The sequence below is a fragment of the Chaetura pelagica genome, unplaced genomic scaffold (genome assembly GCF_000747805.2).
Source record: "Chaetura pelagica isolate M959 unplaced genomic scaffold, ChaPel_1.0 scaffold21, whole genome shotgun sequence".
NCBI lineage: Eukaryota > Metazoa > Chordata > Aves > Apodiformes > Apodidae > Chaetura > Chaetura pelagica.
In genome coordinates, this window is record NW_009952251.1 from 168,973 (window position 1) to 196,675 (window position 27,703).

Consider the following 27,703-nt stretch of genomic DNA (forward strand, 5'->3'; position numbering starts at 1 on the left):
AAAGCCACATGAATGGCTTTATGCTTGGATCTAGGTGTTAGCATAATGTTGCACATACCCATGTGTCACCAGGTTTTGGACCCCTATTTAGCATTTTTGTTATGGATTTTGGCTCGATCCGAGATACTATGCTTTAAAGAAAAGGAATATGTGGCTACTCAGAACCGAGGTGTCTTCAGTATAAGAAGAAGGTCTTTTCAGAAGCATGACATGGTCACAGGTACTCCCTTTTTTTCTAAAAGAGGTAATAGTGATACACTCTTGAATTTAAATGAACCACCCAAAACAATAGTTGGAACAAAACGAGGAGAAGGAAGTACTTTCTTCCAAAGATCCTCAAACAGCAAACCCACTTTGCAACTATACATTCAGCAATTAAAGATTTCCAAGATGAGTTAAAAGCTTTAAGGATCCCAGTAGCCATACTCAGCCTGTGTGACTTTGCTGTGCATGCTGTCTCTTACTGGCTGACTTTACTTCTGCTAGTCCTCTAGTTAGCTTTGCAGGGGTTTCTGAATGCATCTGGGTTTCTCACTGACTGGAGAATTAGACTGAATTGAGGCTGCCTGTATATATCTGGTCTGGTTTTGAGCATTTTCTATGATGATCTCTTTACCACATGGGTTGTTGCAGCCCCCTCTGGAATGGTGAGTGGAAAGGTGGGAGGTACTTGGGGGTACAGGCTGTGCTGCAGTACTGACTGCACCATGCTTTGTGGCAAAAAGCACAGAGCAGATTGGTTTGAAATGAAAAGGGAATTGGATTTTTTTTTAATTTTTTTTTTTAAAAAAGACAAATTTAATTAGTCAATTGAAATTGATCTGGAATTTACAACTTGAATTTTTAGGCCCAGATCCATCAGAGCACTTAAGCACCTGCTTTACCTTGAATATGTTTTGCTTTTCAATAGCAATCATTTGCCTAGCTATCACAGGCCTCCAGGAAACCTAGACTTAAATGTAGATTGTAAAGCACGAGGGAAGGATGGCAGTCAGTCAGTGATACTTAGAGAAATTTCACTTTTTAACTCCCTGCACTTTCTGTGGTTTAAATAATGCCTTTGTAATGTTGCCTTAATGCACTGCTTTTTGTTGAATACCCTGCAAATAATATCAGGAAAGGTTACTTAATGAAAAAGTTTACTTTTTCTTTGAAGAGACTTGTTACTGATCTTAACTTGTAACCTCTGTAGTGTTATTGAGGGGAATAACAACCTTAATGTCATTTTGGTTTGATTCCTTTATGGGAAGGGCTGACACCTCTCCCTTTTTTCTTGTCACCAAACATCTGAAGAAATCTCTGTTATTGAGAGATTACTGCAGTGGTCCTTGGTCTTACAGAGATTTCATCAGAAACATTTTGGTTTTAAAGGACAATGGAAAATGTTCACCTGTCCATTACACTTATTTGTACACAGTCTAAAAATATACTTGGAAATTATAATAACAGCTGTAATGCTGGGTCACAGCTGAAATGCCTTTAATCCCAATGTGAAAAAGGATAATCAATACAGAACCATTAGCCTTGGTCATTTTCTTCTTAGATATTTCATTTTCAGTTGTACTAATTTATACATCAAGTTTTATAATTTTTTGGAGGAACCTATGTACATGGAGACCACTTTTGAATGACAATTGCTGCTTTGTGTTTTTCTGGCTTGGAAAATGCAATGTTCTTCTTGAGCAGTTGATTATTTTGTAGCTGTTTGATGCAATATGAAATTTAACCCTTTTACTTTTTTATCATTAAAAAAGGGTGACCTTTAAAATGTTGCAAAGTTCTTTGAAAGAAAATCCCATTTTACTGGAAGTAGAATTGCACATATTTTTGTTAGAGAGGAACCCAACTCAGAATTAAAGATTTGAGATTGAGGTTTGGAAAAGACATCATTCTCAGATCATTACAGGCTCTACTATATTGTGGGGTTTTTTCCTATGGGATTCGAATAGTAGGTCTGTCAAGGTTAAATATTATAGTGAGTTTGGTTTTTTTAAAATCAACATCTCTAAGAGTAGACATCAAGTGTTTTGTGTTTCTGAAACCTACATCTTTCAGCAGACCTGGACTTAGACCAATAGCAGCTTTGTTTTGAGTTAGCTTCTGGGGAGGAAAGGAGAGGTTGCTTTTATGCTGCAAGGCCTATGGAAACTAGTAATTGTCAACTAACTGCAGCTTCCTCTGAAGCATCTTGTTCTGGTAACATTCAAAGATGTGACTCTGCAATTTAGGGCACACTCTGCTACATTGCCCCAGTTGCCTGGTTATTAATAATCGTAGCTGTAATATCCAGCTAGCAGGGTGTGCTTATTAATCTGGTAGAATGCCTTGTTTCTTTGTAGTTGCGTATATGCACCCCTCCCTAGATCCATAAGCATTCAAAAAGTAAAAAATAAAATAACTGCATTTTGGTCAGTCTTTTCTCTGAGTACAACTGAAAAGGAATGCTTCCTCGTGGAGTGAGGCATTTCAGCAACCCACGTCTAGTACTCCAGCTATTTATTTGCTTTTTAAGGCTGTCAGGCCTTAACTTCCTGACTTCATTCCAGGATACAGATGTCTCATTCTCTCCTGCCCTCTCCTCCCCTTTCAGATACCATTCTCCTATAGAACAGCCTAATCCAAAGCTCATTGAAATGCTTCTATTGACATCCAGAGGCTTTGGCCAAGGCCGGATGAGTCTGGGGCACCAAATTGCTCATCACATCAAGTTATTCCCTCTTCTCAGTCTAGTATCTAGGCAGAGCACAGATCTCTCTCCATCTTTACTTCACTCTGTAAAGTATCTTGGTGATATTTTTTTTTTTTTAACATGGCACTTCAAGTCTATCACACTGCACACTCTGAAAATACTTAGAATGATACTGTAGTAGTGACCTTTATTGTTCATTAGTGAATCAGCAGCGTAGCTTACAGTGGCTTTAAATGAGCTATATAAATTGTTTGTTATTTTCAGTGATGATTCCCTTGATTTGTACATACTAGAGCAAAGATAATTGTTTGATTGATTCATTATGTAAAAGATTGTTTCAAGTTAGAGGGTGTTTTTATTTAATTCCTCCCCCCCCTCCCCAGCCAAATTGAGACGTCCTGTCTGGAATTTTTGCTAGGTTCTTACCAGGTTCAGATTGGGAAGTGCTAGTGCTTCTCTTTTTTTCACTTATGGTATGTACTAGCTTTCCTGTGTGGAGTAGGAGATGCCTCATATTGTGGTGGTGTTTATCAGTCCAGTCTGTGGACTAACACATCTGCTTTTCCTAAAGAAACAAAGTCCAGTAAATGTGTCAAGGTTCCACTCCTCCCCACAGGAGGGTCACAGGTGTGACCCCTTTTCCTCCCATTTGTTTCCAGCGCACAAGAAGTTTAGCAGAACCAAGCAGTGACCTTGCTGCTGCATACCATTCTGTCTTAGTAACTATAAACATGGAGTGTTATCAGTCCTAGAAGCAGACACTGACTGAAATACTTGCTGTTAATTTTAGAAAGTGCAGTTACCTAGAAGAGACTTATCTGAAAAGTAAAATTACTAGGAAAAAAAAAAAACACAACTGGTTCTGTCATGGCTCAAACCAGGACATTATGAAAAGGGGAAGGGGGAGAACTGAGCAGAGTAGTGCATGACATTTAGCAGTTACGTCATCTTCATGGCCAAATGGGCCACACAGCTTACATATATCTATAGGCATTAGCCGTATTGTGCATTTCCTCTGTGATGAGTAGTTCAGGTCTCAAAGCAACATTACAGTGTTGTATTTGGTAGCAGTGGCAGGTGTATGTGTCTCATTAGCATACAGCTATTCTGCAGGGCGTGTTGAGGGGGTGTTTGAGGAACCGAGCAGTTTGTCTCACCTCTCCAGAATCTGCTTCTGCTGCTAGAATCTGTTGCGCTAAACCCGCCGCATCTCAGCAAGTCAACAGCCTGTCCCAGGCTGCCGCCTCTGAGACTGGCAGGGACTTTGTAAATAAAGGAAACAATTGAACGATAAGTTCACACTTCAGCACACTGCTTAACAACCTGATAACAGTTAATTACATACAGTATTTTTACATGCAGCAACAGGGAGGTAACTCAGGCAGAGATGGAGTACAGGCGCTTGGGCCTCACGACAGAAGGTTAACCTCTTACTATCCGCACTCTTAAAGAGCAGCTGCAGCTCCACACCTCCCAGGCTGTGAAGGTTTACTGGCTGGCAGTGACTCAGGGCAACCTGCGTGCTGGGGTGGGGGGTGGGACATTCAGGTTGGTAAAGCAAAGGTTGTGTCCACTGTGGGCAGCAGGTAGAGCACGTCCAGTCAGCAGTGGCTCCACTTGCTGCAGCTGCACTGATGTTCGTGTAACAGTAGAAGCTCCTGAGGAAGAAGCCAGCATAAACACAGCTGGAACAGCCTGCAGTCACAGGGCTCTCCGGCCGTCTGCAAGTCACAGCAGCTGCAGTCGGTGCTACTGCTCTTTGGGCACCGGGTGGGACGTTTCCGTCTCTCCCAGCCTGGTGGGATTTAGGGGTCTGACCCTTGTTATTTAAAGCTCAATTTCTGGACGTCTGCTGTCAGAGCACCCGCAAAGTTTGTGACGTAATGCAAGTCTAATTAACTGATTTGCTTATCAAAATCTGGAGATTTACACACTTCTGTAGAGGCAGCTGTAAAGTTATAACTTCAGCTGTTTATCATGCCCTGAGCCTTTAAATCTCAATTATTAAAGGTGGTGTTTAATAACTGGATGGAAAAGGGGTGGTTACCAGGGTGTTAATGGTGCGGCAAACCAGGAAATCTATAATCTAATGCCTGTATGGAAATGAATGGTTCTAACAAAAGAAAATACGGGGGGGAAGGATGTACTTACAGGCTGTTTGTGCTGTTTAGGAGCAAATCAGTACAAGAGCAGTAGGGGAACAATGGGAACAAAGCCTGAAGAAAGAAATAAGAGCTCTTTGTTTATAAGGTCCCCCTTGCCCCCAAGAAGCAGCCATCATTCTCATCCGGATCTTGATCTTTGCCTTTGTTGCAAAGGGGGAAAAGGAGAATGGCACATCTCAGTGAGTTTAATAGAGTATCAGGACCCAGAAAGAAACTAAATGGAGGGTAAAATAGCCAGCTACAATCAGTTCCAAAAAATTATTTTCCTTTTTTATTGAAGCTTGTTTTTGCTATCCACTTTGTGCCATCAGAGGCAGAATTGACAGCCATGCTTCACCATGGCAATGGGAGAACATGCTGAAAGGAATGTTTTAACGTAAATGAGAGATTCTTAAAAAACCCCAAACAAACAAACAAAAATAACAAACCACAAAGTCTAAAAGCTTGTTAATAACATTAATAACCACTTCTTATAGGTTTTTACTAGCCCACTGAAGATCAGACAGTATGTTAAGATCCTAGCAACTGAATAGTAAATACCTGGGCTCAGGTTGTTATTACTTTGGAAGATTATTTTAAGGACTTCTGTTATTTGTTGAAAACAATTTGAACAGCACAGCTGAATATCCATGCTTAAAATTCATTTTATGTGAAAAATGAGAACAGGATAGAATTTGGGTTTATTGTCTTTGAAAGCACTTTACAAAACCAGCATGGATAGCAGTAGTGCTGTGAATGGATAGGTGAAGGGAGGAGGCTTCCTTGCTCAGATGGAGCTCTTCTGGAACCTGAGCTGTTTGTTTCCCTCTGAAGAGGGATTTTGACTATGGCAGCGGAATTTCTTTTAAATCAAATGAAAATCTCCTGAACCACTACAAGACCTTTAATTTCTAACCTAATAGCCTCCAAAAAAGTGAAGATCTGCAGTAGAGGTTAGTTTGAGGCAAGGAGAGCTGGATAGATTTCTGGCTTCTGTGCTGCTGCTATGATGGGGTCAGATGTGGGGTCTCACCTCTCCTCATCCCTCTCCCTTCTCATTGCTAGGCTGCTCTCGAGGAAAGTAGCTGGCTCCTCTCATAGCAGGCATAGTGGATTCCCCGTGGCCATTGAAGCTACTGCACACGGATGCAGTACAAACATTATCATAACAGAGATTTCACTTCAGCATCTCTCCCCAGAGGTGGCAGTTCTGCATGCATTCAGTACTTCTTTGGATCGCTTCGAGTCTGCGTTGAAATGCAAATTCAGCTGAGAAACCTAAACATTTGCTTCTCTTGCTGGCTTAAGGTGCATGCTACCTTTAAAAAGTTTTCTCCCCTCCAATGTAACTTGGCCAGCCTCGTCTCAGAAATGTGATGCAAGAGACCAAAGGCCAAGAACTCTTTTAATCTATAGGAAGAGCTTTTGGCCCCTTTTGATCTGCAAAACAAAAGACCAAAAGGACCTTAAAATCTCATCCAGGTCTCTCCCTGACAGAGCATGGGGGTTCCTGAGCAACAAGCATGACTTCTTAGCATTGAGAGTAGGTTACCAATGCCAAGAGGTTAATGACTCACATGGTATTATGTTGTCTTGAATAATGAGTAACATATGAAATTACACATGTTGTAATGGCTCACTACTTAAAGTACCAATCTACTTAAGATCCCTTTAAGCTTGAAGAGATCACAGAATAGCGATGTCTTGTTCAATAGGTGCTACTTTATTTTATGCCTCCTGGTAGAAGAGATGTACCATGCCTGAGAGCATATGAACAATACAAAGGGGGAATTGAGTAGGAAGGATTATTGGACTAGTTGTTCTGAATGCTTACTGGGCATTTGTAGAGCACTGGCTAGCATATTGGGGTTTTGTTGCTGTTGATTTGAGGGTTTTAATCCTGATTATTGCAGTTCCTATATCGGTAGGTTGGCTTTAGAGAAGGAAAGAAAGGGGAGCTTTGCCTGCAGGATGGGATTACCAGAAGCTGGTCTGGGATCTGCTGTGGAAAATAAACTAATGCTGGAGTGACATGACATTTTATGCATTTGTTGCTGATGGGAGGAGATTTAATTAAAAGACACTAAATTCTGATATTAACAAATCTAAGACATAGATTGCTCTGTTAGGGATTGAAAACAATCAGTTTTCTTGTGTGCAAAACAGACTGTTCATGCTGTCATAAGAAATCTTATGCAATCTTATAGTAAAGTTTTAAACCTGTCAGACTACTGTTTTCCTATCTTACAGTTGTTTCTGCAGTCTGCTTATGTGCAGTATCTGCTAGTAAATGACTAAACTTTATGCTTGATCCTGCATGTAAAAACAAATGGGACACCTAAATGCCTCCATTTGGACAGACCAGGGAGCTGCTGGGGCCCAACATCTCCTAAAATTTTACCCTCTGCAAATAACACAAGACTTTGTTATCCAACCTCTTTAAGGCTAGACTTCGACTAGAGTAATGTGAACATAGCTATGCGCTTCCCTTCCAGTATTGTGGTGCTTTTGCTGTTTGTTTCTAAATATTCCAAGCTGTAACACTGTAGAGAGAGAAAAACTAGGCATAGAAGCTCTTAAGTTCAGGCCAGTCAAGGCAAAACTGCATGCAAGGAAAGAGAATCAGGTCTGCCTGCATTGCATCTGAAATGTACTCCTGCTTGAAGTTCAAACAAACTTGTAGGGATCCCTCCTTCTCCAAATCCAAAAGAAATATGAATTCTTTAAAAAGGGGAGAAAGAATTTTTTTCAATTTTTTTTACCTGTGTAATACAGGCCATGAAATGATCATTATTTTTATGGGTCTGCAAAGCCTGTAGAAGTCAAAGGTATGTAATATACATTGCAGAGTGTTCTGCTAATCCAGTCCAACCGCAGTCGTGCCTGGCCCAGGGATGAGGGTCTGGTAACTGGAAACCTGAAACTCAAGGAATTCCAAACACAGTCCTCAAACTAAAAACAGCTCTCTCTGCATGGCATGTGCTACATGAGAGCCAGGGATTGTATTCGGTTACGTTATCTGATTTTTTAGCCTTGCATTGTTGATAAAAGAGCAGGAGAAGAAAGCACCTCCACCAGCTCAGCCAATAAATAATCTCTGTGTGGTGTGTTTGAGGTTAGTATGACATTGTTATACATCTGCTTTCTTCTGAGAGGTGCAAGCCTCTCTCTCACAGACAGCAGACACTGAGCACTTCCTTGTGCTGCAGATTCTTCCCAGCACTACAATACCAAATTTTATTTCCTGTGGCTTTTTAAATGCAAAACCCATCATCAGCTATGGGAAGCAGTGGTCTGAAATGGCAAAAAATATTTGTTATAGGAGTATCTCACCTATTAAGATACAGAGACAGACTAATGAAGCTCAGAGTCATGCAGTGATTTAAAAAATATGTTTTGAAGTTATATGTTCATTAAATATTAAGCAACAGAAGTTCTTAGTGCCACTGACTACAAATAGCACTATGGTGTCTTTAATACTATATCTGAAGAGATAAGGACTACATAGTCTTTTCAGTAATTTCTTTTTAGTGTATCTTGAGAAGAGCTTTATAAGAACATGGTGTAATGTATTTGATAGTGTAAGATTGTTTGCATAATTTAATTCTTACATCAGCCTCCCCTTTCTTCTTTAGAAGTAGATCCTCCTGGCTGAGAACAAACAGCCTGCAATAATGATGCATGCAATAGAGTTCTTCAGTGAGGATCTGGACACAGATAGGACCTTGTTGCTTTCTCCTGTTCTTTAATCACAGCCTGAGCTGCCTGATGCCATCAACCAGAATCTCTCTATGTCTCACTTAGACATGAAAGACACTGCAGCCAAATGTGGGCTTTCCATTTGCCACTTAGTCTGTGGCTGTCTTTGAAATTTATTTAAAGAAGTACTCCCTGACAAAGTAAGAAGGCATTTTTCTTGTGAGTTTGTGTCCCTTGCAAAATATTTCCTCAGCAGTGAGAGGAGACGGTGATGTAAAAAGAGAGCATTCCCTTCCTTGCTTTTTATCAGGTACCAAGAGAGTGACCTCTGTGATTCTTACAGAATAGGAACAAGAAAAACTCTTTGTCATGATGAAATCCAACCCCCTAACATGATGGGGCACAGCGTGAACAGCCAGGCCATCATTTTGCTTTCCTTTCCATTCAGATAACCCAAGCATGTGTCTTGTGGCTGATGGTAAAGGTGACCTGCAAATGGGGGTTAACAATGAAACACAGTAAACCTGAAATAGAATTTTTTTTTTTTTCCTGGTTGCTTTTGAAGCATCAGGTATCCAGGCCAGTCTATCCAGTGAGATCCTGCACAACTGAAGAATTACTGAAATGGGGGCTTTAAAAAAAAGGAGAGGGAAGAACTGCAGAAAGCAAAAAGTGTATTAGTTAGGTTTCTTGAGACCTATAGATACCTGTTTGCTTTCAATTACTAAGTATCATTTTGAGTAAAAGAAACCTTTCTTAAGGAATCTTTGGTAAACCTTTTGGTTCAGTTTTAAGTGTTCAAGGCCAGGTTGGACGGGGCTTTGAGCAACCTGGTCTAGTGGAAGGTGTCCCTGCCCATGCAGGGTGGTTGGAACTAGATGATCTTTAAGGTCCCTTCCAACCCTAGCCGTTATATGAAATAAACCCAGAAGCTTTTAAAACTTCTGCAGCAAAGCCAGAAAATATGGTATTCTATATTCTTTGTGCTTGGATGGTAAATAAAGCAGGGATAGCAAAAAAACCTACTTCTGGCTTCACTTGTCATGGAGAAAATAACAACTTATGTACTGTTGATTGAACATCAGTAACAAGTTACCTGCTTTATTTGGACAAGGCTACTTTTGCTCTTAAAGCTCAAATTTGATCACAGTTCTTACCTGGTGAATCATTTAAAAGATAAACCAGTGTAGCTGCTAACCAGCATGTGAAATGATAAGGCAAAATATCTGTGCAACTACCTGTGTGTGATAGCTATAATTTCTCTGCAGGGAAAGGTAAGATTTATCTCCTCACAATAAAATGAATGCCTTGGCTATGACATTTTTGAGGATTGCATTTTCACACTGCCCCACCAGTTTCACTCCTTTCTTGAACCTGGGGCTTCTGCCTCCCTTCCTTATGCTGCCTCCTACAGCAGCAGCCTCTGCTTTAGCTAGACCTACATCAGCGATGCATCTTCCAGTGGGAGCTAGCAGAACTGAACTATCAGCAAAAACACTTTCTGAGCTCTGAGATCAGTTCCTTCCCAGGATGTTGTGTCAGCTTCCCTACCTTCTGCCTGCCATTAATTTCACTGGACCCCCAGGTCAAACAAATGGCCAAAAATCTGGAAAACAGCTGACAGTCAGAGCAACTCCTACTCAGCATGTCCTCTCAGAGGCCACGCTCCTAGCCTGGTCCTTTTGAGTGGCTGGACCTGCTTGACCCAATTTGTGGATTTTGGATCACTCCCTTGGGTCACTGATTTTCCACTTGAGGTTATTGGTTTGACCCCCAAAGCATGGGTCACTTGGGAGGTGTGATACAGCCCTATGAACTCTGAACTCATCAGGAGCCAACAAAAACAGTGAGGGAGGGGAGAAGAATTTCATTAGGGCCTCCTCAGAGGTGGCAATGTCTGCCAAGTGAAAAGGCAGGGGTTGTTTTGATTCTTGCAGAGACAAACATAGCATCTACAAGGGGCTGCAAAGTAGGAAGTGTTTGGTTTGAGTTGTTGTGGCAATTTCTTTAAGTGTAAACAGCAAACATTACATCATCAGCCATCAGGTGAAAACGGTGTCACTACAGAGGGTCCCTGCTCTTGCTGCTGTGTACTGCCCCTAGTGTCCCAGACTTACTGCTAATGGTGATGGCATTTCTACAGCCAGAGCTTGGTTACTGTAGGTGTTTCTTCTGCTTTAAAAAGATTTACTTTCTGATGGTTAATTTGACACACTCAGAGAGGAAAGGGCTGTTGGTTTACTGTATTTTAAGTCTTGTCAGATGGAGGTTCATGGAGACCCTCAGGCTGTTGGTTTGCACTGTCAGCAGCTCCCTAAGAGCAGACTTCACTAGGTATGGCTGGTAGGTGGAGAAGAATAACTCATCTTCAGGAATAACTCATCTTCAACACACGGTGCTGGTCATAAAAGGGAAGAAAAGTGGTGCCATTGTAGCATGTGTATCTGCATGCATAACACCCCCTGGGATCACCAGGGGAAGTGAGCTGGAGAGTGTGGTAGTTTGGGGCAGTTACCAGGCTTTCCCAAGATTTTACTCATGAGAGAGTTCTGGTAATCACTGGTTAGATCACTGCTTGTATTATTGCCAAGGCTGCCAGAAAACCTCACCTACTTTCTCTCTTCCTGGAGCTTTCCTAAAGGATTTGTGTGAAGTAGATTCAAGCCTTGTCTCCATGTACAGCTTCTCCCCACAGCTGCTAAGCCCTGACGCTGGGGAAGACACGAGAGTGTTACCACCTATGCGTGTTTCACCAGCAGAGGGGTGAAACTGGTGCTGAGAATGAACAGCTTAGATACTTCTTTATTTTTAAAGAAAGATTTTGCCCTTTCTGTATGTTCTTCTCTGCAGTTTGTCTAGGGAACCAAAGACTGTATTTGCTGTAAATGAATCAGTGCTGGATTTAGTTTTGTAACGTGGGTACCAGCAATGAAGACCTGATGGCACAAGCTCAAGCAGCTTGGGCACATGCCTCAGGTCTGGCACACTTGTGCTTTGATTGCTCAGGCTCATCTTCACTGCACAGTCTTAGGTCAAAGCTGCCTGAATGTGCTGCCTTCTGCACAGTCACAACTTCTGTGGCAGCAGTGTCACACTGTCTCCTAGAGCTGGACCAGCAGCCCTTGTGACTGGATAGCAAAACGCATCCCCCTCTTTTCCTGCAACATCCAGACATCTCTTGTGAGTTGAGGGATGAGCTGTGTGCTGAAGGCTCAGTAGATGATGCTGGTGGCTCAGTCCTTATCTCTACAGTCATTTTGCTACCAATTAATGTTGAATTTGTTATTTTAGAGTAACTCAGCTTCGCAGTTAGAGCTGTCCAAAAGCTACCTGGGTCTTCCTTGAATTCTGGATCAGGTTCCCTTTTTGATGTGATCTACAATAATTTGGTTTATTATAGCTGTTGAGGAGAACACCTTATAAAATCTAATATACTGGATTTTGAGCATTATCCTTATATTAAAAGGTGATGGTTGTAGGTTTGACATTTGTTCCTGTTGGTTTGCTGCTTGACACAAAGCAGCTCCTACCATTGCAGAAGCCTTTTCTGATTGGAAGTGTGTTTTTGCACAGAGAGGAATTACAAGCTGCGTATGATGGGACTGACTGGTGAACAAGAAATATATGGAGCAATTCTTTGGCCTGCTGTGGAAATCAGGCTTTGTTGGAAGGCATAGGTGTGTGAGCAGAGATAGAAGTTGTCTTAATACATGCAGTTAAGAGTCCTTTTAGTATCTCAGAGGGTGGCTTCAGGCCCTTCAGCACTTTGTCTGGACTGTCTCACAAGCGGAGAGATGATGGGGGGTGGGGGGAAAGCCAGAAGTGCCTGTCTTTTATAATGTTCTGTTTTTAAAGCAAAAAGTCTCTGGGGAACATAGGGTCCTAAAAGTCCAAGGCCTGGAATTCTTCCTTTTGCTCTTTCCATTTTAAACAGGAAACATTTGCACCAAGTTATTCCAGGGGGAGAATTGTAGGTTCATTTCAAGGCAGATAATGTTTGTTCATTGCCTATGTCCATGATTTACCCCATGGGCCTAAGCGAGTGCAGCAGAAAAACACATGGTTTGTTTTATTTCATGCAAAACAAGCTCCAGTGGAGTCTGGGCACCCAGATTAAGAAAGGGGGAGCATGCCTGTATAATCTCTGTGTGAACAAAAGAGAGGCATTGGTGAATTGTGAACACCTGGTCAGTTGTACCAGAATTATGACTTTTTAAATAAATCTGTGCAAAGAATATTTTCATAGTTGATGAGTTCAATCCCAAAGCCACAGAGCAGGTGTAATTGATTTATAGTTTTAGCCCCTGTTTTGAATCAAAACCCTGCCATCTTCCCTCAGCTCTCACTCAGAATCTTCCTGTGCAGTCAATGGAAGGTTTTGCGCAAAGTGCAAAGACCTTTGCAATCAGCCTGGCAAAAACTCCTAATTGAGTTGAACTTTTAGGGATGCTCTGGTGACATGTCTGTAGGAATAATTATTTTTACCATTTCTTTGAAAAGTATCACAAGTTAACCTGCACTAGGAAAAAATACCAATGCTTCATTAGCGCAGATCATGGAATTAAGATGCAGAAAGATACAGAGAGGGCTCCATGGCACATTCTCAGGGATGACATGTTCACATGTTGCTTTTCATGTGAACTACAGCTTGTCAGATCCATACTGATGCAGACAAGTTACAGGGCTGTTGTAATATCAGGCCTTATAGATTACAGGAGTTTTTTTGAAACCCCACTGGCAGCTCGCCCATTACACACAGGTATTGTAGCCTGACATCTCTAGTGTTTCTTGCAGGAGTTCCAGTTTTTCCAACTATGGTGTTTGGAAAGTTTTACAATCTGACATGTTAGGAGAAAAAATAGTGGGAAATGGCTTGGAAAGCGTGAATATTTGTGCATATAAAGCTTATGGGATTTGCAGACTTGCAGACCCAACTCATCTGTTTATCCTCAGGCAAGATAAGATTCAGTCAAACATTCATTGTTTAAAGGAGCTTTGTTTCCATTATGGCAAATGGATCACAGGAGGATGACTCTGGGAGCTGAAGGGCTCCAGTGCTCCCCCATTGTAAAAGTGCTGTGATGTGCGCTGGACCCTTCCTCCAGCGTCCTGGGTGTTAGAGACTTTTGTAGCGTGCAGGTGGGAGGCCTGCTATCCTTCAGAAGTTCTTTTGACTCATCTGGACCTGTCATGCTTGAGGTGGCATTTCCTTTCCCAAAGTAAACATAGATTGTGAGTAAAATAATGTGTTGCTGAGCTAGTGGACTGCCTTTTTATGTGCTTTATTATGTTCTTCCTCCTCAGACGTGGACCTGCAGAGCCACTGGAATATTTAACAGGGCCACGAGTAATATACAAAGAGAGAGATCTTCCCTACTACCAAGGAGGACAGCCTGCTGTCCACCCATCTAAGGGGAACTACATCCGCACGCCGGACACAAGAGTGGCAGAATTGAGGTACCCCCAGTACTACCCAGCCCAGCCCATCACAAACCAGCATAAAGGACCCCTCCGACAGGATGTGCCACCTTCTCCTCCTCCATCCCACCGAGCACCAGCTTATAATGAAATTGTCCGACACCGTGGGACCAGTCCAGACCAGTACCAGTACAGGCAACAGGATCCCAGGCAGAAGAACCCAATGACTGCAGCTGTATAGCCACACATTGGACTTGCCAGCACAGCCCGGGAGGAATCTTGTCGGACATGATCCTTGTAGAGTTGTTCCCAAATGTAGCTGCCTGTAAGAATGGCACATGAGACCTGGAGTCATTCTTACTGAGCTGGGCTCAGCGCAGGTGCTTTCTAACAGGCAAACAAAAGCCACGTGAAGTATGATGTGTTTTGAGTACGTGAGGTACCAGACAGTTGAGTATTTTTAAATTCCTTTTAAAAATAGGAAGTGGCTGCTGGAAATGAAGCGCAAATGAATACACCTCAGGGCTATTTCCCGGATCCAGTTACACCTGTACAGTATGTAACTGTCTGCATTAGGGCAGCAGTGTCACCAGAGTTTACTTCAGAGTGCTGTTGAGAGCCTTTCAGTGAGAGCACAGCATGAAGCACGAACTTTGTGCAGAATGGGGAATCCTGTACAATCGGGTGTGTGATCACGAGTCAACAAGGACCTGCCACAGAGGTAGTGGCCACATTCTGGGCATGTTCAGACCTGCGACTCTGCTTTAAGGTTGATGCAGTTCCAGATTTGTATTCTGGCCTCTGTCTTACTCTTTCGTTTCGGTGGTGGCAGCATTTATCTCGTAGCCTTCATTTTTTGCAGTTTGTGTAGCAAGATTCTCCTCTGATTGCACCAGCTGCATTTGAAGTAAGTCAAATATGTATCTGCCATGCTTGGGCAGGCTCACAGAGAAGGCAGCTAGCCATCTGAGAAGTGTGTCTGCAGATGTGCCTGTGTGCACTTGTGATTGCTTCATAGTTACACAGTGTGCACTGTTCAATGTAAACCCTGGAGACCGGAGCCTCTGCTGCTGTCAGTACAGCCAAGTGCCTGCCAGCAGCACGTCCTGCCTTTGCCAGCCACCCTCAGCCCCTGAGTGCAGGTCAGCCTCGGGCAGCACCAGGCCTGTGCCAAGTGCCAAAATACCAGAGTTCCTGCAGCCAGGGGCCATCAGGCCAGTGCGCAGAAGATATTTTCTATTTTTGCAGCAAAGGGTGAGGAAAAAGTCAAGGAAAGCAACAGGACTTCAAGATCCTGAGGCCCAGGAGGAAGAGGAGAGAAATGCTGTTTGTAGTGAGTTATTTGCATCAGCACATACATAGGAAGAGAGAAGGTGAGAGTGAGGCGAGGGGAACACTGTAGAGAGAGAAAAACTAGGCATAGTAGCTCTTAAGTTCAGGCCAGTCAAGGCAAAACTGCATGCAAGGAAAGAGAATCAGGTCTGCCTGCATTGCATCTGAAATGTACTCCTGCTTGAAGTTCAAACAAACTTGTAGGGATCCCTCCTTCTCCAAATCCAAAAGAAATATGAATTCTTTAAAAAGGGGAGAAAGAATTTTTTTCAATTTTTTTTACCTGTGTAATACAGGCCATGAAATGATCATTATTTTTATGGGTCTGCAAAGCCTGTAGAAGTCAAAGGTATGTAATATACATTGCAGAGTGTTCTGCTAATCCAGTCCAACCGCAGTCGTGCCTGGCCCAGGGATGAGGGTCTGGTAACTGGAAACCTGAAACTCAAGGAATTCCAAACACAGTCCTCAAACTAAAAACAGCTCTCTCTGCATGGCATGTGCTACATGAGAGCCAGGGATTGTATTCGGTTACGTTATCTGATTTTTTAGCCTTGCATTGTTGATAAAAGAGCAGGAGAAGAAAGCACCTCCACCAGCTCAGCCAATAAATAATCTCTGTGTGGTGTGTTTGAGGTTAGTATGACATTGTTATACATCTGCTTTCTTCTGAGAGGTGCAAGCCTCTCTCTCACAGACAGCAGACACTGAGCACTTCCTTGTGCTGCAGATTCTTCCCAGCACTACAATACCAAATTTTATTTCCTGTGGCTTTTTAAATGCAAAACCCATCATCAGCTATGGGAAGCAGTGGTCTGAAATGGCAAAAAATATTTGTTATAGGAGTATCTCACCTATTAAGATACAGAGACAGACTAATGAAGCTCAGAGTCATGCAGTGATTTAAAAAATATGTTTTGAAGTTATATGTTCATTAAATATTAAGCAACAGAAGTTCTTAGTGCCACTGACTACAAATAGCACTATGGTGTCTTTAATACTATATCTGAAGAGATAAGGACTACATAGTCTTTTCAGTAATTTCTTTTTAGTGTATCTTGAGAAGAGCTTTATAAGAACATGGTGTAATGTATTTGATAGTGTAAGATTGTTTGCATAATTTAATTCTTACATCAGCCTCCCCTTTCTTCTTTAGAAGTAGATCCTCCTGGCTGAGAACAAACAGCCTGCAATAATGATGCATGCAATAGAGTTCTTCAGTGAGGATCTGGACACAGATAGGACCTTGTTGCTTTCTCCTGTTCTTTAATCACAGCCTGAGCTGCCTGATGCCATCAACCAGAATCTCTCTATGTCTCACTTAGACATGAAAGACACTGCAGCCAAATGTGGGCTTTCCATTTGCCACTTAGTCTGTGGCTGTCTTTGAAATTTATTTAAAGAAGTACTCCCTGACAAAGTAAGAAGGCATTTTTCTTGTGAGTTTGTGTCCCTTGCAAAATATTTCCTCAGCAGTGAGAGGAGACGGTGATGTAAAAAGAGAGCATTCCCTTCCTTGCTTTTTATCAGGTACCAAGAGAGTGACCTCTGTGATTCTTACAGAATAGGAACAAGAAAAACTCTTTGTCATGATGAAATCCAACCCCCTAACATGATGGGGCACAGCGTGAACAGCCAGGCCATCATTTTGCTTTCCTTTCCATTCAGATAACCCAAGCATGTGTCTTGTGGCTGATGGTAAAGGTGACCTGCAAATGGGGGTTAACAATGAAACACAGTAAACCTGAAATAGAATTTTTTTTTTTTTCCTGGTTGCTTTTGAAGCATCAGGTATCCAGGCCAGTCTATCCAGTGAGATCCTGCACAACTGAAGAATTACTGAAATGGGGGCTTTAAAAAAAAGGAGAGGGAAGAACTGCAGAAAGCAAAAAGTGTATTAGTTAGGTTTCTTGAGACCTATAGATACCTGTTTGCTTTCAATTACTAAGTATCATTTTGAGTAAAAGAAACCTTTCTTAAGGAATCTTTGGTAAACCTTTTGGTTCAGTTTTAAGTGTTCAAGGCCAGGTTGGACGGGGCTTTGAGCAACCTGGTCTAGTGGAAGGTGTCCCTGCCCATGCAGGGTGGTTGGAACTAGATGATCTTTAAGGTCCCTTCCAACCCTAGCCGTTATATGAAATAAACCCAGAAGCTTTTAAAACTTCTGCAGCAAAGCCAGAAAATATGGTATTCTATATTCTTTGTGCTTGGATGGTAAATAAAGCAGGGATAGCAAAAAAACCTACTTCTGGCTTCACTTGTCATGGAGAAAATAACAACTTATGTACTGTTGATTGAACATCAGTAACAAGTTACCTGCTTTATTTGGACAAGGCTACTTTTGCTCTTAAAGCTCAAATTTGATCACAGTTCTTACCTGGTGAATCATTTAAAAGATAAACCAGTGTAGCTGCTAACCAGCATGTGAAATGATAAGGCAAAATATCTGTGCAACTACCTGTGTGTGATAGCTATAATTTCTCTGCAGGGAAAGGTAAGATTTATCTCCTCACAATAAAATGAATGCCTTGGCTATGACATTTTTGAGGATTGCATTTTCACACTGCCCTACCAGTTTCACTCCTTTCTTGAACCTGGGGCTTCTGCCTCCCTTCCTTATGCTGCCTCCTACAGCAGCAGCCTCTGCTTTAGCTAGACCTACATCAGCGATGCATCTTCCAGTGGGAGCTAGCAGAACTGAACTATCAGCAAAAACACTTTCTGAGCTCTGAGATCAGTTCCTTCCCAGGATGTTGTGTCAGCTTCCCTACCTTCTGCCTGCCATTAATTTCACTGGACCCCCAGGTCAAACAAATGGCCAAAAATCTGGAAAACAGCTGACAGTCAGAGCAACTCCTACTCAGCATGTCCTCTCAGAGGCCACGCTCCTAGCCTGGTCCTTTTGAGTGGCTGGACCTGCTTGACCCAATTTGTGGATTTTGGATCACTCCCTTGGGTCACTGATTTTCCACTTGAGGTTATTGGTTTGACCCCCAAAGCATGGGTCACTTGGGAGGTGTGATACAGCCCTATGAACTCTGAACTCATCAGGAGCCAACAAAAACAGTGAGGGAGGGGAGAAGAATTTCATTAGGGCCTCCTCAGAGGTGGCAATGTCTGCCAAGTGAAAAGGCAGGGGTTGTTTTGATTCTTGCAGAGACAAACATAGCATCTACAAGGGGCTGCAAAGTAGGAAGTGTTTGGTTTGAGTTGTTGTGGCAATTTCTTTAAGTGTAAACAGCAAACATTACATCATCAGCCATCAGGTGAAAACGGTGTCACTACAGAGGGTCCCTGCTCTTGCTGCTGTGTACTGCCCCTAGTGTCCCAGACTTACTGCTAATGGTGATGGCATTTCTACAGCCAGAGCTTGGTTACTGTAGGTGTTTCTTCTGCTTTAAAAAGATTTACTTTCTGATGGTTAATTTGACACACTCAGAGAGGAAAGGGCTGTTGGTTTACTGTATTTTAAGTCTTGTCAGATGGAGGTTCATGGAGACCCTCAGGCTGTTGGTTTGCACTGTCAGCAGCTCCCTAAGAGCAGACTTCACTAGGTATGGCTGGTAGGTGGAGAAGAATAACTCATCTTCAGGAATAACTCATCTTCAACACACGGTGCTGGTCATAAAAGGGAAGAAAAGTGGTGCCATTGTAGCATGTGTATCTGCATGCATAACACCCCCTGGGATCACCAGGGGAAGTGAGCTGGAGAGTGTGGTAGTTTGGGGCAGTTACCAGGCTTTCCCAAGATTTTACTCATGAGAGAGTTCTGGTAATCACTGGTTAGATCACTGCTTGTATTATTGCCAAGGCTGCCAGAAAACCTCACCTACTTTCTCTCTTCCTGGAGCTTTCCTAAAGGATTTGTGTGAAGTAGATTCAAGCCTTGTCTCCATGTACAGCTTCTCCCCACAGCTGCTAAGCCCTGACGCTGGGGAAGACACGAGAGTGTTACCACCTATGCGTGTTTCACCAGCAGAGGGGTGAAACTGGTGCTGAGAATGAACAGCTTAGATACTTCTTTATTTTTAAAGAAAGATTTTGCCCTTTCTGTATGTTCTTCTCTGCAGTTTGTCTAGGGAACCAAAGACTGTATTTGCTGTAAATGAATCAGTGCTGGATTTAGTTTTGTAACGTGGGTACCAGCAATGAAGACCTGATGGCACAAGCTCAAGCAGCTTGGGCACATGCCTCAGGTCTGGCACACTTGTGCTTTGATTGCTCAGGCTCATCTTCACTGCACAGTCTTAGGTCAAAGCTGCCTGAATGTGCTGCCTTCTGCACAGTCACAACTTCTGTGGCAGCAGTGTCACACTGTCTCCTAGAGCTGGACCAGCAGCCCTTGTGACTGGATAGCAAAACGCATCCCCCTCTTTTCCTGCAACATCCAGACATCTCTTGTGAGTTGAGGGATGAGCTGTGTGCTGAAGGCTCAGTAGATGATGCTGGTGGCTCAGTCCTTATCTCTACAGTCATTTTGCTACCAATTAATGTTGAATTTGTTATTTTAGAGTAACTCAGCTTCGCAGTTAGAGCTGTCCAAAAGCTACCTGGGTCTTCCTTGAATTCTGGATCAGGTTCCCTTTTTGATGTGATCTACAATAATTTGGTTTATTATAGCTGTTGAGGAGAACACCTTATAAAATCTAATATACTGGATTTTGAGCATTATCCTTATATTAAAAGGTGATGGTTGTAGGTTTGACATTTGTTCCTGTTGGTTTGCTGCTTGACACAAAGCAGCTCCTACCATTGCAGAAGCCTTTTCTGATTGGAAGTGTGTTTTTGCACAGAGAGGAATTACAAGCTGCGTATGATGGGACTGACTGGTGAACAAGAAATATATGGAGCAATTCTTTGGCCTGCTGTGGAAATCAGGCTTTGTTGGAAGGCATAGGTGTGTGAGCAGAGATAGAAGTTGTCTTAATACATGCAGTTAAGAGTCCTTTTAGTATCTCAGAGGGTGGCTTCAGGCCCTTCAGCACTTTGTCTGGACTGTCTCACAAGCGGAGAGATGATGGGGGGTGGGGGGAAAGCCAGAAGTGCCTGTCTTTTATAATGTTCTGTTTTTAAAGCAAAAAGTCTCTGGGGAACATAGGGTCCTAAAAGTCCAAGGCCTGGAATTCTTCCTTTTGCTCTTTCCATTTTAAACAGGAAACATTTGCACCAAGTTATTCCAGGGGGAGAATTGTAGGTTCATTTCAAGGCAGATAATGTTTGTTCATTGCCTATGTCCATGATTTACCCCATGGGCCTAAGCGAGTGCAGCAGAAAAACACATGGTTTGTTTTATTTCATGCAAAACAAGCTCCAGTGGAGTCTGGGCACCCAGATTAAGAAAGGGGGAGCATGCCTGTATAATCTCTGTGTGAACAAAAGAGAGGCATTGGTGAATTGTGAACACCTGGTCAGTTGTACCAGAATTATGACTTTTTAAATAAATCTGTGCAAAGAATATTTTCATAGTTGATGAGTTCAATCCCAAAGCCACAGAGCAGGTGTAATTGATTTATAGTTTTAGCCCCTGTTTTGAATCAAAACCCTGCCATCTTCCCTCAGCTCTCACTCAGAATCTTCCTGTGCAGTCAATGGAAGGTTTTGCGCAAAGTGCAAAGACCTTTGCAATCAGCCTGGCAAAAACTCCTAATTGAGTTGAACTTTTAGGGATGCTCTGGTGACATGTCTGTAGGAATAATTATTTTTACCATTTCTTTGAAAAGTATCACAAGTTAACCTGCACTAGGAAAAAATACCAATGCTTCATTAGCGCAGATCATGGAATTAAGATGCAGAAAGATACAGAGAGGGCTCCATGGCACATTCTCAGGGATGACATGTTCACATGTTGCTTTTCATGTGAACTACAGCTTGTCAGATCCATACTGATGCAGACAAGTTACAGGGCTGTTGTAATATCAGGCCTTATAGATTACAGGAGTTTTTTTGAAACCCCACTGGCAGCTCGCCCATTACACACAGGTATTGTAGCCTGACATCTCTAGTGTTTCTTGCAGGAGTTCCAGTTTTTCCAACTATGGTGTTTGGAAAGTTTTACAATCTGACATGTTAGGAGAAAAAATAGTGGGAAATGGCTTGGAAAGCGTGAATATTTGTGCATATAAAGCTTATGGGATTTGCAGACTTGCAGACCCAACTCATCTGTTTATCCTCAGGCAAGATAAGATTCAGTCAAACATTCATTGTTTAAAGGAGCTTTGTTTCCATTATGGCAAATGGATCACAGGAGGATGACTCTGGGAGCTGAAGGGCTCCAGTGCTCCCCCATTGTAAAAGTGCTGTGATGTGCGCTGGACCCTTCCTCCAGCGTCCTGGGTGTTAGAGACTTTTGTAGCGTGCAGGTGGGAGGCCTGCTATCCTTCAGAAGTTCTTTTGACTCATCTGGACCTGTCATGCTTGAGGTGGCATTTCCTTTCCCAAAGTAAACATAGATTGTGAGTAAAATAATGTGTTGCTGAGCTAGTGGACTGCCTTTTTATGTGCTTTATTATGTTCTTCCTCCTCAGACGTGGACCTGCAGAGCCACTGGAATATTTAACAGGGCCACGAGTAATATACAAAGAGAGAGATCTTCCCTACTACCAAGGAGGACAGCCTGCTGTCCACCCATCTAAGGGGAACTACATCCGCACGCCGGACACAAGAGTGGCAGAATTGAGGTACCCCCAGTACTACCCAGCCCAGCCCATCACAAACCAGCATAAAGGACCCCTCCGACAGGATGTGCCACCTTCTCCTCCTCCATCCCACCGAGCACCAGCTTATAATGAAATTGTCCGACACCGTGGGACCAGTCCAGACCAGTACCAGTACAGGCAACAGGATCCCAGGCAGAAGAACCCAATGACTGCAGCTGTATAGCCACACATTGGACTTGCCAGCACAGCCCGGGAGGAATCTTGTCGGACATGATCCTTGTAGAGTTGTTCCCAAATGTAGCTGCCTGTAAGAATGGCACATGAGACCTGGAGTCATTCTTACTGAGCTGGGCTCAGCGCAGGTGCTTTCTAACAGGCAAACAAAAGCCACGTGAAGTATGATGTGTTTTGAGTACGTGAGGTACCAGACAGTTGAGTATTTTTAAATTCCTTTTAAAAATAGGAAGTGGCTGCTGGAAATGAAGCGCAAATGAATACACCTCAGGGCTATTTCCCGGATCCAGTTACACCTGTACAGTATGTAACTGTCTGCATTAGGGCAGCAGTGTCACCAGAGTTTACTTCAGAGTGCTGTTGAGAGCCTTTCAGTGAGAGCACAGCATGAAGCACGAACTTTGTGCAGAATGGGGAATCCTGTACAATCGGGTGTGTGATCACGAGTCAACAAGGAACTGCCACAGAGGTAGTGGCCACATTCTGGGCATGTTCAGACCTGCGACTCTGCTTTAAGGTTGATGCAGTTCCAGATTTGTATTCTGGCCTCTGTCTTACTCTTTCGTTTCGGTGGTGGCAGCATTTATTTCGTAGCCTTCATTTTTTGCAGTTTGTGTAGCAAGATTCTCCTCTGATTGCACCAGCTGCGTTTGAAGTAAGTCAAATATGTATCTGCCATGCTTGGGCAGGCTCACAGAGAAGGCAGCTAGCCATCTGAGAAGTGTGTCTGCAGATGTGCCTGTGTGCACTTGTGATTGCTTCATAGTTACACAGTGTGCACTGTTCAATGTAAACCCTGGAGACCGGAGCCTCTGCTGCTGTCAGTACAGCCAAGTGCCTGCCAGCAGCACGTCCTGCCTTTGCCAGCCACCCTCAGCCCCTGAGTGCAGGTCAGCCTCGGGCAGCACCAGGCCTGTGCCAAGTGCCAAAATACCAGAGTTCCTGCAGCCAGGGGCCATCAGGCCAGTGCGCAGAAGATATTTTCTATTTTTGCAGCAAAGGGTGAGGAAAAAGTCAAGGAAAGCAACAGGACTTCAAGATCCTGAGGCCCAGGAGGAAGAGGAGAGAAATGCTGTTTGTAGTGAGTTATTTGCATCAGCACATACATAGGAAGAGAGAAGGTGAGAGTGAGGCGAGGGGGCCAGCAACGCAGTAGAGCTGTGTGGGGCAGCACAGAGGGGTAGGTGCTGGCTCTTTCCTCAGCACAGCCTGAGTTTGCTCTGCAGCCAGCCAGCCTGGGAGGTCAGAAATGCATGTCCCCAGCTACAGGGACCTGTGCTACTCAGTTAGACAGGGCTGTGGGCGCTCAGAGATTTGTCTCAAGGATTTTGTCACAGGGAAACCACACAGTCTTGCCACCTAGAAATATATTTTGGGAAGTTTCCAAGTATCCTTAATTCCCTGACTTCAGCCTTTTGGAAGTGTTTTAACCATTTGGGCTCCTCTCCTCATCAGGGAGAGACTGTGACCTGACCAAGGATTAAGTGTCTTAATTAAGTGTCTTTTTGATACCTTTGGTATGCAACAGATTAAATCACATAGGTCACTTCCCAAGTATAAAATATCACCAGGAAGATTTTTCCTGTTAAGAGTGTGTTACTTTACTAGACATTCCTGGGAAAAGGGCTTTTTTAGAGTAAGAGGTCTGTAAGGCACAGAACAGGGTGAGTCTGTGTACTGCTGTTTTCCAGGGGCCACTGATAACAAACAGCATTTAATCCCAGGCAGCGTTTCCTCTGTACTGCTGATTCTCCTGAGAGACTGGCATAACTCTGAGGCACTTGCAGCTGCCCAGCTGGCCAGCAGGTTCTATCGTTTGCATTCACACCAATCTCTACGCACCAGCCAGACTGGGAAGGAGGGGAGAGGAGACAGCTTTGGCATGGTAGGGGAACATCTCCATGATTGAGATACAGAGCTGGGCTCCCTGGGGCAGGGGCAGGAGCAGCTCTAAATCCAGTCAAGAGGAAGCATTGGTGGGAGGGAGAGAGGGAGAAGAATGCAACCAATTATAAAGCAAGTGTGTTTGGTTCGTGTTCCATTTCTTTCTGCCCTCTTCCCTAGTAATGTAGGAAGGAAAAACCTCTGGAGGGAGGCCTGGATGTAAAGCTGGGTATCTCTCAGTACACTCCATAAATAAGGCACATTCCCCAAGGAAACTCTGCCTGTCATGTACGTGCTGTACGCAGCCTTGTACTTCTCTCAAAGAGTTTTAGATGTTGTAGGATACTCAGCCAGGACTTGGCAGCCACAGGACAGCCACTGGAGTTATGAAGGCCCGCTGAAAGTGAAGCGAAACTAAATTAAAATACTTTCCTTTCCCTCCTTGAAATATAACCCCTGATACATTTGATCCAGCTGTAAATAACATAATATGTTTGTGACAGTGGCTTTATCAAGCCAGGCCACAATTAAGAACAGCTCTGAATATAAACTACTGCCTTTATAATTCACTCTCAACTAACCCTTCAAATGGCATCACAGCACAGCAAGCAGAACTTATTTACAGTATTTCAAGAGCTAGGGCCAAATAAATTCTGGATGGAAACAGCTCCTGGGTTATTTATAGCCTTTGCAGGACCTGTGCAATTGTCTCTCTGTGACCTGAATCTCTTCTGAAGAGCTTCCCTTGACTGCATTGGCTTCACTCTGTTGAGGCAGACACATCAAACACACACCTTCTGAGCTGTTAATCTTACCCAACAGGTTATGAAATGATGCTTCTGCTCTTAGATCAGTAAAAAAAAAAAAAAAAAGTATAATGTATGAATGCATCCTACAGGTGAGGAGCTGAGGAAGAGCAGCCTGACCTAGTTGGGGGAACAAGGCCGAAAAGTATTGCAGAACATCTTATCAATCTCTGGTGCCGTTGTTCTGGGAGAAAATTGCCATTTGCTGGTGTAGTATCTGGTAGAGGTACGGTATTTTCAAAAGTATAATGTGTAACTACAGTATATATAGTCAGCTTCTCTGCAGTGTAAAATGTATGATTTTAGCACCATATTGTGGAAAAATATGTACCGTGCAGAATTCACGAGGTGCTACAACTGACGGTTGAAAATACACACTTGCAAAATCCAAAAGAGCCGTTAAGTAACAAGTTGTTCTTTTCCCCATATGTCCATATGTTTGGGAAAATCATGAGTCTGAAATGCTCTTGACACGTAATTGCCTTGCACTCCCTCATCCAAAACATGCCAGTCCAGCAGTAAAGTTACTGCCATAGCGGGTGTGAAGGGAGAGTTTGGGTTTGCCACAAGAGCAGCGTGCCGAGAGCGTGTGTGAACAGGAGTCAAGACAAGGGGGAGAGAGGCCCGCTCCTGCACAAAGCTGGAAGCTTTGATTTCCTGAGCTGGTGGCGTGCAGCCTGTATTTCTGGCCCTGGCATGGAGCCAGCTGGGCCCAGCAGTTGAAAGATTAAGAGATAGAAAAAGAGCCTGTGGATTTTCTGAGTGACCACCCACTAGTGAGCCATGATCTTGGCCTGCAAACAGATAGTACCACTGTGATATATTATGATGCAGAAGTCTCTAGGCACCCCTTGAATGCATAAAGTGGAAAAAAAATAAAAAGGGGGGATAGTAAGCATTTTTTTTTAAAAAAAAAGGCTCCTGCCTTGAAAAAGTGCATGCAGCCCTGAATTCCATTTCACTCCAGCTTCCTGATCTAGAAATAGCATCACATGTTGCCTAATTTTTTTACAGATTAATTGTGCTACCTCCTCCTCCCAGCCATCACAGATTTGTTTATCAGAGTTAGTGCTGTGAGTGAATCCTACCAACTGCTCTGCCAGGGCCACATCCTGACACTCTGCTCTGAGCAGTGACTGGTTTGCACTTCAAAAGGCCCTACACCTGTGTTCTCATCACAGTTGTTCTGCAGAGTCTCTAAGCCTTACGTGCAAAATCAGAAGTGCTGCTCACTGTCTGCACAGACAAGAAGGGTTTCCAAGACGCTATTCTGCTATTGTGAGGGAGAGAGAGGTGTTTGTGATCCTGACAGTACCCATGTGTTTAAGTGAAACTGATTTTTAAATCCTGCGTGATTGTTTTGGGGGAGAAATTCAACACAATTTAAGAGTTTTTTTCTAGAACCACATCAAAGAATTTGATCTTCTGTTACATATGGCTATACAAATTTTACCTGTTTTATTTTGCATTAAAATAAAGGCTTTAAGATTATGTATAATTATGTATTTGTATATAGAGTCTTTCGCTTCTTTGTATCTGCAAAGTCATTCTCACCTCTGGATCTGATCTGATATCATGTGTGACCAGGACAGATCAGAGTTGGTAAGCTGACTTTTAACCAAAAAAAAGCAGCCATGTGCTTCCTTGTGCAGGGAGGGGGCTTAACTTGACTTCCTCTCAAATCTGCATTGTCTTCAATTGCAGATCCAGAGTCCTGACTTCGTAGCCCTGATTGAAAGGTAGAAGCGAGAGAGAAGCTCCTGCCGTCTCGTCGCACTTCAGCGTAGACAACATTGCCTAGGCAGTTTGATCTCAACATTGAGCTCTTCTCTTGCTGTTGCTAACAACTGCTGTGCTTTGTGGACACATAGCAGGTACCAGGTACCAGCTGAGGCTGTGTTTCACCAGACGGGTGCAGGGCTATCTTGCCAGAGATTTAGGACTCCTTCAAAGTTTTATACAGGTACTTAACTTGAGGTTCGTGGGTCATTTCACTGAAAATGATGACACTACTCTTCTCACTCCAGATTGTGCACAAGCATAAATCATTGTAGGATCAGAGCTATGGGTTGCAGTGCACATTGAATGAAATTCAGGCAAGAGTATTATGTTAGATGAAGTAATTTTCAAAATACCACATATTTAAGGGAAAAACCACTAGATCAGGGAGGAGGAACATAGCCTTTCTGAGATTAAAATTTGGTTTTACTACAAAGAAAAAGGAAAGAGTAAAATGGCAAAACAGAAGGACAGAAAAGTACAGAATTTTACAACACCAGATATAGCAGGAATTGCAGTAATGGTTCAGTAAAAATAAATCTGTACTGCACTCCAAAGCATTTTGAATGCAGACCTTGGTATTTATGGGTAGGACAGTTTTGGGCAACTCTGAGTCAATTTTAGCATGTATTAATTTATAATTCCCAATATGCCAATTTTAAAAGTTATTGGGTCATAATAACCTGCACTCATAACTAAAAACTGGGCAAATAAAACACTGGTATCTGTTTCTCCTTCTGCTTAAGTTGTATAAAGAGTGGCAAACGACATACTAGGAATATAGTAAAAGCTGGAAACTCAATGAGCACAGTTTCAGAAGGTGCTCCTTCTGCCTTGGTGGTGGTCTTGTGGCTTCCTCACAGTACTCACTTCCCTGGGATCTGGGCTCAAGTTAAAATCTGTTTTGTGGTCACTGCTGTGTCTGCATAAAGGAGTATGTGGGGCCATTTAACTAAAATTAATTCTAATGAACCAGACTACACCCTCATGAGACCTGTATTCTGCTGTAAGCAAGGTAGAATGCAGTGCCTTTCCCCACAGAGGGTCTCAGAGCTGGGTTTG

The 27,703-nt window shown here is 43.0% G+C and overlaps 2 protein-coding genes across 2 annotated transcripts in view; both read left to right on the forward strand.

Moving 5' to 3' along the window:
• LOC104397411 (partitioning defective 3 homolog B-like) overlaps nt 1–14,191 on the forward strand; it is a 142,740-nt gene extending 128,549 nt beyond the window's left edge. Inside the window, exon 8 of the mRNA XM_010007371.1 lies at nt 13,837–14,191. Within this exon, the coding sequence (XP_010005673.1) occupies nt 13,837–14,191 (355 nt within the window). The remainder of the gene's footprint in view (nt 1–13,836) is intronic.
• An 8,017-nt stretch (nt 14,192–22,208) lies between these two features.
• NRP2 (neuropilin 2) overlaps nt 22,209–27,703 on the forward strand; it is a 111,130-nt gene continuing 105,635 nt past the window's right edge. The window contains exon 1 of the mRNA XM_010007372.1: nt 22,209–22,245. Within this exon, the coding sequence (XP_010005674.1) occupies nt 22,209–22,245 (37 nt within the window). The remainder of the gene's footprint in view (nt 22,246–27,703) is intronic.